At 40.8% G+C, this 11,601-nt stretch overlaps 1 protein-coding gene across 1 annotated transcript in view; it reads left to right on the top strand.

Annotated features, from left to right (window-relative positions):
• The first annotated feature begins 729 nt into the window (after positions 1-729).
• LOC120558624 (mucin-5AC-like) overlaps positions 730-11,601 on the top strand; it is a 31,953-nt gene continuing 21,081 nt past the window's right edge. Inside the window, exon 1 of the mRNA XM_039799689.1 lies at positions 730-783. Coding sequence (XP_039655623.1) covers positions 744-783 — 40 coding nt within the window. The 5' untranslated portion in view covers positions 730-743. The remainder of the gene's footprint in view (positions 784-11,601) is intronic.

Genomic DNA, 11,601 nt, shown 5'->3' with positions numbered 1-11,601 from the left:
AGATATCCTGAAATCCCTCTGTAATTTTGTTTTCATCTTGTGTGTAAACAAAATGAAAAAATAATTTTGCACCTGGCTTTATCATACGTTCAGATCTATCTACCGAAAATATATGCTAAATCACGCATATTTAATGAGATAATGCCTAATTTGCATAATTAAACATACACATTTCAAAAACTTGTAATACATTTCTTTTATATACTTATGTAAGTAATCAACTGAGGAAGTTTCATGGTGATATCTATTATTTTAAAATTTTACCCTATTCACCTGTAGTGTCTCGCCTTAAAGAATCAGGTAAACGAGACATCCCCGTGAGCTAAAACGTTCAGATTTCCAACTGTTATGAACGCTCCACTTTAACAGTTTTTTCTACTCTCAGTTAAAGGGTAACTACCGTTTTTTTCAACCTGGAAAAAAATCTTTGAATTTGGTCCAGTATTGAGAGAGATCACAATGACGAGCTGGCGTGAACCGAGCTACAATGTAACCTAATGGATAAATCGTGGAGCCTTGTTTTTTGTCCACTAAAAGTGATTTATTTTGGGACTGACAGACTCAGATTGTTACTAAAAGTGTCTGACAACATTATCCATCTGGGAACCTTTTGTCCAAAAAAAAAAAAAGAATTAGTCTGTTGTTTGATTAGAGATAGTCTGAAAGATGTTTGAGATTGGTTCACACATTTATTTTATAGTGAGTATAGAGAGAAAGTGCGTTAAACCATCAGATCCTCCAACATGAACGTCTGTCAGTCTCTGATCTGCTTCTTCTTCCTCAGTGAGTAAACTCAACTTTTACTCTCTCTTAATTATGTCATTTTTATTTATTAATTCTTTATCTACAGTCGGTCAGTTCAACTTTGCAGCAGAAGGGAAACAGTTTCTTATGAGTAGACTCTGTTACAACATATCTTGTGTTAGTCCAACATCATGTTGGTTTCTGTGGTTAAACAGGATGTGATGAGTGGTTATAGTCACATCCTATGTGACTATTTTACTCTGAATAATAGTAGAAATACACTGTTAGAAACTTGATACTGCATTAACATTTTTACCAAGTATTATAATCAAAATGTACTTAAAGTACCAAAAGTGAAAGTTCTCACTATGCAGAATGACCTATTTCAGAATAATGCAGATTATAATATGATAATTAGTGATGCATTCATGTGTTTACCACTTTAATAATGCAGCTTGGAAAGGTGGAGCTCATTTTAAATACTTTACATACTGCTGGGTATTAGTTAACGTTTTATTTATTATTAATCTAATTAACTTTGGACCTGTGCCTGTTGTTGTGCTGTACTTGTTTTCTAAGCAGTTATTAATGTTGTATTCTAACTGTAACAGAGGAAATAGTTCTGCTGCTTCCCCCTGACTACAGTTTGTTGTAGCTTCACGTCACAGGAAACTCCAGATCTAAACCTATAGAGGTTCACAGAGAGAAAGGAAGGGAGGAAAGAGGAAGGAAGGTGATCAACTCACCAGAACAGGCTCGGACTTTATGTTTTTTTTAAATAATGAGATGAGATGTCACTCATTGATTTTCTGTGAGGCTCATCAAACTTGTAACCCATCCCAACACTTTGGTTTCAAAAGAAATTGATCACAAAAAAGGAAACTACCTAATAAACTACTTCATTTTAAATGAATGAATGCCATCTTACAGAGGAGAAACACAGAGAAACCTGGAAGGCACAGCTCAACAGTCTAACAACATTTTCTAAACTACAGTTTATGAATACATCTTGTTTTTAATTCCTTTTGTTATTTTGACATTGCATGTGGACATTTTATTCTATTATAATGTTTCCATGTGTTTCATTATTGTTGACTGAATCACTTCATTGCTTTTTGAGTTGTTTTTATTCTCTGGGGAACATTAAATCAGAGTCAGACTGTGAGATTATTTTAATGCTTGAAATCTGAAAGAATCCAGATCTCTGTTGTTTTAAACTGTTACCCCTCAGTCACAGACTGGTTGAACTGGGCAGCTCCCAGTATGACTGTGGGGATCTATGTAGGATTTATGGAAATGTGAAACAAATCAGACTGCAACATCTTACAGGAAGTACAGATAGTAACTATTGATTGTTCATCTTTTTAACAGCACTGCAGGATGGAAACATTGGTCTCATCAATGCACAAATCATCGAGAGTTCAGGAACTGAAGGAGGAAACATCACAGTTGGATGCTCCTTCACTTTCTCTGGAAAGAGGAGAATCTTGTGTAAGGATGAATGTAAAGATGGAGACATTCTCATTGAGACAGAAGAGGACACAGCTAAGAAAGATAGATACAGCATTGAATATAAAGAAGGATATTTTCCAGTATTAAAAACAATTCTGTATGTGAGCATCAGAAACCTGACTCAGTCTGACTCAGGACGGTACAGATGTGGTTTGGTCAGAGATTCATTCTCACCATCATACCAGGAGATTGAGATCCGAGTTACAGATGGTGAGTTTCTACTGAGAGTCATGTTATTAACTGTTCACTGACAGCTGCTGATGTTTCAAATAACTCAACATGTTTAGTCTAACAGTTGTATTTAGAGCTGCATATTTTCATCATTGTGAACTCTGATAAATGCTCCTTTAACAGTTGATGTGTAAAATATGTGATGAACTCAGACGGTCCCACACTGCAGCTGATTGGAATCTTGTTGCACCAAACCCATTGATGACCTTCTGCATTTAGCTGTGGGATTAAAACACATGGATGTTAGCACAGAGTTCTCTGCAGGGAGCATCTGATCATCACCACTTCTTTGGATCTCTACAATCACTATCTGACTGTTTGATTGTGTTTTTAATGTTTCACAGCTCCAACCTCTCCTCTCAGACCTTGTTCACCTTCAGTCCCATCAGCCTCCACACTGATGACATCACAGAGTTTAAGCTCCACACCTTCATCAGCCTCCCACTGAAGCATGAGCAGCCTCCACAGAGAAGCCCACCCCCCCCCCCCCAAAACCAGCAACCCCCCCCCACAGAAACACACAACACCAGGTACATTTACTTTTTTGTTGTATGTGAATATACTGTTATTGCAAACACATGGATGTGTATGCTTGTATGCATAGAACCTATATTTGTTGTTGGTTTAAATGTTATTAAATGGTTATAAAGTATTGATTTAAAAATATTAAGTTGATGTTACTATTAGTTGGACACCACAGCATGAATGATCTCTCAGGTCCCTCATGTACCTTGGAGTCCAGTTTATGCTGCCAGATATATTTAATAATGAACCAGGAAGTGTAAAACCAACGTGTTCTTCTGCTCAAACAGCCCAAAGAGCTCTGCTGTATGTGGGTCTGACTCTGGTCCTCTTCTTCATCATGTTATCAGTAGCTTTGCTGATTTTCTGCAGGATGAGGGCCAGGAAAACCAAAGGTGAGACTACAGGAAACACACACACACACACACACACACACACACACACACACACACACACACACACACACACACACACACACACACACACACACACACACACACGTTAACCGCTATATCAGTGAAGAAGTCATATCACAACCATTAACACACCGAAGAGACAAACAAATTTGAAAAAAACAGCTTGTAGGGCTCTCCATCTCGGGTATTGTGGATGTTCATATTGTGCAACTGCGGCCTGGGTGACTGTGCACAGAGGGTCTTTTGTAACAATGTGGACGGGGTCTCATAGACTGCATTTCCAAAAAGTAGACCAATCTACAACAACAGAGCGAGACAGAAGAGAGGAGGTCCATTCTTGGAGACACTTTACCCTCAATCAGTATGAACGACCAGAGGTTCACAAGGACCGTCCACACCGTCCAGACCGTAAAAAACATGAAACACATTTAAATCTCTTTAATACCAAGGGGAGGGCCAACAGTTTAAAGGGAGGGACTCACATGCACCAACAGGCACGCGGCCGGCCTGGCTACCAATACAAAGAACAGAGAAACTCTGATAACAACTCACACTGTGACTTCATTTTCTGCTCAGGATGCATACAGGCTAGTTATTTGCTGCTATATTAATGTTTTAAATCTCATGTATAGAACCTTTAAGGTCTGCCCAAAAGGTTTAGAAAGCTCTTTTTTTTATAATGAAGTCACTAAAGGTTTTTTAAAGTCATTTCTTTATTCTAATCCTCTGAACTGCATGTTTTTCAGAACCTCCTCTGGAAACTGAGTACTCTATTGTCACAGATGTGAGTTTGGGTTCATCTGGACATCTCAGCATCATTAGTGTTTGAGAAACCAGCTGATATTAATACAAAGCCCTGTTCTCTTCCTGCAGGCCAACCGAGTGTATGAGGAGATCAGAGAGGACAGACAGAGCACATCTCCTCCTGTAGAAGTGTCTACAGTTTACACTTACGCCAAATACACCAAACCAGATGGAGCGGAAACCACAGAGGAGTACAGCTTAGTCACTGCACCCACTTCTCAGAAGAAAGTAAGTCAAAAGTCTGGTAGGGTTTTAGGTTTTAGTAAACACCTTCAGGCTGCAGCTGATAGGTACTAGTTTTTATTTACACAGCTGTTTCTCTATCTGTTAAGGTTCAGGGAAGTTGAGGACCCAAAGGCAGAGAGCAGGGAGGCAGGAGAAAGTTTGAGGTGGAAGATTTAGCACGATCTGATATCACCAAGTAATTAACAGTCCAGGATCAATGACAAAGTTGTTTGCCCTGGATTAACATTATAACCAACCAATCAGTGGCACGTTTTGATTGTGATATCATTAATAGTGCGACGTGATGGCAAATAAAAAAATAAATAAAAAAACGGCCGCCCGTTCCAGAGCTGCTGCCGATGCTTCACTATCGTGCTTAAAAGGTAAGATTTAGCCTACTTCGTTAAGAGTTTGAACGCCGCAAACATTATAGAGCTGATGTGTAGCTAGGCTAAACAAGTTAATAAGATAACTAGCATGACCAGCTAGTGTGCTAGCAGTAATTCAATTGGAAAGGGTTGAGCTACCAAATGTGATATTGATAAGAAATAAAATATCACTGTCCAGTTCTATCTCTTAACAAGATGGAATGTCTGTCATGAGGCTAACCACTTTAATCCTATGGAAAACACGCTACCTAGCATGACCAGCTAATGTGCTAGCAGACTTGTGGTGGTATGAACTCATAGATATATAACTAGATGTCGCCTTGAGGTTCTAAACATACGTCAAAACCGCCACCATCTTGGAACAGGGGACCGAAGTTTTCCCGCATTCAGATCAACGCTAAAGATGCCGGACTTTTGTGCTGCTTATTGATGTTCGATAGAGGAAATTAAAAGAATAAACAGCAAGGGATAGAATTTAACAGGTGACAATGTGTTTTATGATATATATATATATGCTGCCTTCGACCAGCAATCTGAGCTCCGGCGGCAGCGGGAGGCGGAGAGCTCCGTGGCCGGCCGCAGCGTCTCTTCCCCCGGGCAAAAACACAGCTTCGCCTCGCTGCTGCGCCGGTCCCCGCTGATCCAGATCGGACCAGCCAAAGACAGAGTGGTAATCAGGAGGATCTTACACATAGTCCGGGAGGATCTTACACGTAGTCCAGGACGACCTGTATGTCGATATCCAATCCAACTTTATTTATAGAGCGCATTTCACAGATAAAAAACCAACAAAGCGCTTTACAAGGTACATACAAACATACATGGGGTAAAGAAACTACAGCATGACATGAGGAGAGACGAGGAGAAAAAGGCAACTCCCAGACTATGCCCCCACTAGGAGCACAGTTTGGGAACAGGAAAAAAACACCTCAGCAACATATAAGCACATAACCAATACAAGGGCACACAAGACACGCAGTGGGGGAGGGGAGTTCTGGGGTGCATGGGGTAGGGGGGTGCTGGGGTGCAGGTAGTCCAGCACAGGCAAGCAGACATCTGGTCCTGCAGCCAAACAAAGGCGCTGGTCACAGACCCGCCCGCCTGACTGGGGATAGAAGGCGCTGGATGGGGGGTGGGGGGTGATTGCATATCTGTATAAATGTAAGAGTTCGTGTGTGTGTGTAGGCCTGAATAGTCAAGCTACGTCTGGCCCCCGTAATCAGGTTTTCTCAGTCCGCACGATTGTCATTGCGATACACAGCCGGTTGCCATGGAGTCAGCCTTGAAACAGGACCCAGTCCGAGTCAACAATCAACAGGTGTCTGTGGGAATCAGGTAAGGAACACAAGAGTGTGCCTCGCTGCAGTGCTCCAGGGGAAAGTGTTGGTCAACACCGGCCTCGGCCAAGGCCAGCGCTGGTTCAGGGAGCTGAAAAAGATAAGATTGGAATTTGTTTTGTGTCAGGGCCAGGAGCCGCAGTTAGTCACTCTCGACTGCTCTGAAATGTCCCCTCTGGTCTCCGTATCGGTCAAATTTCCTTGCCAAAACCGTGAGTTTCCCCAAGATGTTGTCCAGCCTATCCAGAGCTGACAGTCTCTCCAAGATGGTATCCATTTTTTGGCCCATGGTGTTCATAGTATCCAATTTGTGGCTCATGGTGTTCATAGTCACAATTTGGTTTCGACAGCTCTGCCCACAGCTTCAACCATGACGCCAGCCTGCCTGGTATTTTCGGTTCGCTTCCGTCTTCTTCTTAATTTCTCGATAAACCAGGGCAATGCCTGAGCCAATCAGCAAAAGACCTGTTATCATGGTTCCGAATAGGAAAATATCTTCAATGTCCTCCACGGAAAGAACCGCCAGACACACAATCCGCCACCTCTCCCACGCGTCCATCGTGTAGCCAGCTGCGAACGTTCCGGCAGGGCAGTCAGGTTCCCCCGAACCCGAGCTTCTCGTCGAGAAGATGGTGTCAATTGCGCTGAGAGACCAGTTGATCAAATCCATAATTCGTAGTTTAGGAGCAGTGCAGAGAGAGAGACTCTCGAAGTACACAAAGACAAAGACTAGACGAGAGAGCAAAGCAGGGTAGGTAGTAGTAGTAAGCTACCTTTAGGCTAGTTCATACCACTGTCACTACCCAAAATGAGTAGAGTGCAGCTTTGAGTTGCGCATGCGTCACTTTGCGACGAGTGCAGATGTGAGTTGCGCATGCGTCACTTTGCGACAAGTAGCCTACAAGATGCTAACGGCGTTTTGAGCTAACGTTAGCAATCAAGTAGCTAGCCTACTAGATGCTAATGGCGTTTTTAGCTAACGTTAGCGGTCAAACAATCATAAATAGCTAAAACGTTTTTGAAATGACTGCTAGCTACAAGTTAGCAATCAAACACAACATCAGCTGTCACTTGAATGGCGTTTTGAGCTAGCGTTAGCAACCAAACAATCATAGATTGCTAAAACGTTTTAGAAATGATTTCCATCTTCTGTTATTGTATGCACGCATAAAGCTGCACTCTACTCACTTTGGGTAGTGACACCACCACAAGTCTGCTAGCACACTAGCTGGTCATGCTAGGTAGCCTGTTTTTCATAGGATTAAAGTGGTTAGCCTAATGACAGACATTCCATCTTGTTAAGAGATAGAACTGGACAGTGATATTTTATTTCTTATTTATTTCACACTTGGTAGCTCAGCCGTTTCCAATTGAATTACTGCTAGCACACTAGCTGGTCATGCTAGTTATCTGTATTAGCTTGTTTAGTCTACACGTTAGCTCTTTAGGCTAGCTAGTTCATACCACCACAAGTCTGCTAGCACATTAGCTGGTCATGCTAGGTAGCGTGTTTTCCATAGGATTAAAGTGGTTAGCCTCATGACAGACATTCCATCTTGTTAAGAGAAAGAACTGGACAGTGATATTTTATTTATTATCAATATCACATTTGGTAGCTCAACCCTTTCCAATTGAATTACTGCTAGCACACTAGCTGGTCATGCTAGTTATCTTATTAACTTGTTTAGCCTAGCTACACATCAGCTCTATAATGTTTTTGCAGACATTCAAACTCTTGGAAGTAGGCTAAATCTTACCTTTTAAGCACGATAGTGAAGCATCGGCGGCAGCTCTGGAACGGGCGGCCGTTTTTTATTTGCCATCACGTCGCACTATTAATGATATCACAATCAAAACGTGCCACTGATTGGTTGGTTATAATTTTAATCCAGGGCAAACAACTTTGTCATTGATCCTGGACTGTTAATTACTTGGCGATATCAGAACGTGCGGAAGATTTATTAGTCCATTACAACAAAGTACAAATTAACAAAGGGAGTCCTGAAAGCGGCAGGCACAAAACTAATCCAGAGTGTAGAAAACAAAAACAGGGAATCCAAAAAACAAGAGCAGAAACTTGAGAACAAAGGAAATCCAGGGAGCAAAGAACCAGACATGAACGGACAGTGGGAGACACGACAGACACGACAGGCACGAGGAAACACAAAAACACACAAATGATCTGACACCGGACAGGGGGAAGACAAAGACTAAATACACAGGCTAACGAGGAAACACAACACAGGTGACACAAGGCTGGGAAACACATTAGGGCAATCACAAGGGGGGGAAACACAGGAAGTTAAACAAGACAAGACAGAAAACAAGACTGTCAAAATAAAACAGGAAACAGGGCAAAAATACAAAACAGAAAACTACCAAAATAAGACAAAACACCCCTAACCCTAACACTATCCCTAGCACCTACCTATCTTTGGTGATCATGAGTCATGTAATAATGTTCATTTGCCTTTTTATGTTTGGATGCAGGCTTTGAGACATGGCCTGAGACAAATTAAAATGTTATTGTACAGCAAAGGACTTTTTTTTTGATGCAGTGTCAGAATAGAAAGAAGATTATGGACAAAAATAGGATTTTAAATGAGCTTAATGTTCTCAAAATTAAAAGGAAATCTAGTTCTTTACTCAGGGAATGTTAAGATAAATCAATATAGCTGGAGGAGGACTTCCATCTGTCTATTTTGTTCATCAAGAGAGAAAAGCAACCTATTGAGGAACATGAACCAGGCCAGTTTGTGATCATACTGTACTGTATCTAAAGCCATTGAGAAGGAAGTGTGAACAGAGAGAGGGAGGAAAAGGTGTGGCACTGATACAGATATTCATGTTAAAAAATAGATTCACAGATAAAACCCTGTGAACAGTTTACATCAGGCGGGTCAAACTCATTTTCACTAAGGGCCACACTGGAAAAAGATAATCACACCAAGGACCAGACATGTAGAGTTTATTTGTTTTTTTGTCAGACTTTTTTGTGGCTTTCAGACATTTGTCATGCGTTTGTTGCTTTTTCCGACATTTTTTCTACGCTTTTTGTCACATTTTTGTTGACATTATAGAATTTAGCAAATCAAGCAAAACAATGATACATTTTTCTTTAACAACAACCTGTTTCACAGCCTGAATATGAAAACTCTCTCTCTGCTTCTGGGGGAATTTCTGCGTCTCAGAGTCGGCAAATCTGCCATAATCTGCTTTGAATGTCTGGTAATTGTAGTTTAAAAAACACTTTCCTGTGTTTTTGGTTTGGCGCACAACTAAAGGCGGGCCAAAATCTATTGTGAACCCAAATTGATATATGGGCCGGATCTAAATCTGCAAGGGGCCGGATTTGGCCCACAGGCATGGAGTTTGACAAGTGTGGTCTACATGAAGCAGCTCACGCTGAAATGATGCTCTTGTGAAGAAACAGGCGAGTAAAGTCAGGTGATAAAGTTTGATCTTTGTGTTTTCTTGCAGACTGAAGACGACCGGAGTGACCTCACCTACTCTGAGCTGGATCTTCCCAACGGTACAGCTGCCTCGCTGCACAGCGCCCCCTGTGGTGACGCAGATAACGTGGTCTACTCTGTTCCTCGGGTAGAAGCCAGCTCGGCCGGCAGCCACGCCCAAGACGCTTCACCTCCTCTGTACTCTACTGTTACTTTACATCAGCTGTAGCTTCAACGCTGTCAGCGCCACATTTACTCTCTCAGGAGCCAACAGGGGACACAAAGTGCTTAGAATGAGTCACATTCACTCAAAGAAATCTGTTTTTATCGTTATTGGGGGAAACTATGTCAGTTATATCTCACATTATGTTTTTTGGTTTTTTTGAGGATGAAATATTTTTTATTAGCTCTATGTGTTTATTGCTTTTCACAAGTATATGCTCTTATAACAGTTATGCATTATATAATTTTATACTATATTTATTCTGTACTTTTCAAAGTATAGTGGATGTGTTTAGGTGCTGAATCCAGTCATCATGAGAACAATGGCCTGTACAATTTTAAGTTCCTGATCTTCTGATACCAAATAGGACTATTTGGTATGCACCTTAAGAAATAAAATCATCAAGTAGAAGACATCCGTGTTGCACCGGCAATTTTTTGCTATTTATTCTGTTGTGTCCCGCCTTGGTTGCACCGGATTGTTGTGGTCTGCAGAAGCGCAGAGAACTCCCTTTTTTTTTTTTTTTTTTTTTTTTTTGAGGACTATTTGGTATCAGAAGATTAGGAACTTAAATTTTTTGTTCATGAATATGTAACATGAACTTTGTATGAATTGAACATTGGTAGTTTTCAGTGTGACTCATTAAAATAATCTTTGCAATCCAAAAGGTTGAACTAAATCATATTATACAATAATTAAGATAATCTAATCTCTTGGCTCTAGTAGACAAGAAGCAGCTAGCCACCTGTAAGGTCACCCACCTGTCACTCAACGTAGCCACACCCTAATTATGCAGAACTTTGAATCTGTGATAGGCAGTATTGTTTGGGCATTTTTGGGCAAACAATCCATATATCCTTTCCAATATTCCAATCATCTTTCACTTTTATATTGTAATTCAAGTGCTCTGACAGAAAACTAGACTTCTGCACCTCCTCTAGAAAATCTAGCCTGTGACGGGAGACTTTGGCTTCATGTCTCAGCCCCCCCAGGTTTCTGCTTGGTAAACACTGAAGGGGCCGCTGATTTCTTCACCTCACCGTTACCTGAAATAACAACATGCATTTTTAATGCAGGTGTGTTTACAGTCTGAACGCTCGCTAAGGCTTCAACACTTGAATTATGAAAGGACATTTAGGGATTACACTGTACCAATTGTTACTGCAGAGTTTCTATAGACACAAAGCTGTAACAACTTTTAAAATTATAATAAATCAAATTTTTCTTGTTGCATAAAGTATCAGCTTTGTACAGGAAAATAAAAACGAAAGAAATCAGCCACCATTTAGTTTTTTTCAATCAAAACGCAATGCCTAAACGGATTTTTGAAAAAAGTTGATTAATGAAAAGACTTAATAAAGAATAAAGAGTGGAGGAGAGTAGAGGGGGGTGTGATGTGTTTGGAGGAGGGACTCAATCGTGTAGAGAAGTGAACAGTTCCTGGTTTACCAGTGAAGAAGAAAGAGAGGCAGCGTTAAACCATCAGATCCTCCAACATGTACGTCTGTCACTCTCTGATCTGCTTCTTCTTCCTCAGTGAGTAAACTCAGCTTCTACTCTCTCTTAATTATGTCATTTTCATTTATTTTTTTGATCTACAGTGGGTCAGTTCAACTTTGCAGCAGAAGGGAAACAGTTTCTTATTGATGGACTGTGTTTCATCACCTCTTGTCTCAGTCTAACAACATGTTGGTTTCTGGTCAAACAGGATGTTCAGAGTTGGTATGAGTCTCTTTAAAATGGAGT

This window comes from Perca fluviatilis, chromosome 5, assembly GCF_010015445.1.
Source record: "Perca fluviatilis chromosome 5, GENO_Pfluv_1.0, whole genome shotgun sequence".
In the NCBI taxonomy this organism is placed as follows: Eukaryota; Metazoa; Chordata; class Actinopteri; order Perciformes; family Percidae; genus Perca; species Perca fluviatilis.
The sequence above is the reverse complement of the archived record's forward strand: the minus strand, read 5'-3'. Positions and strand labels throughout refer to the sequence as shown.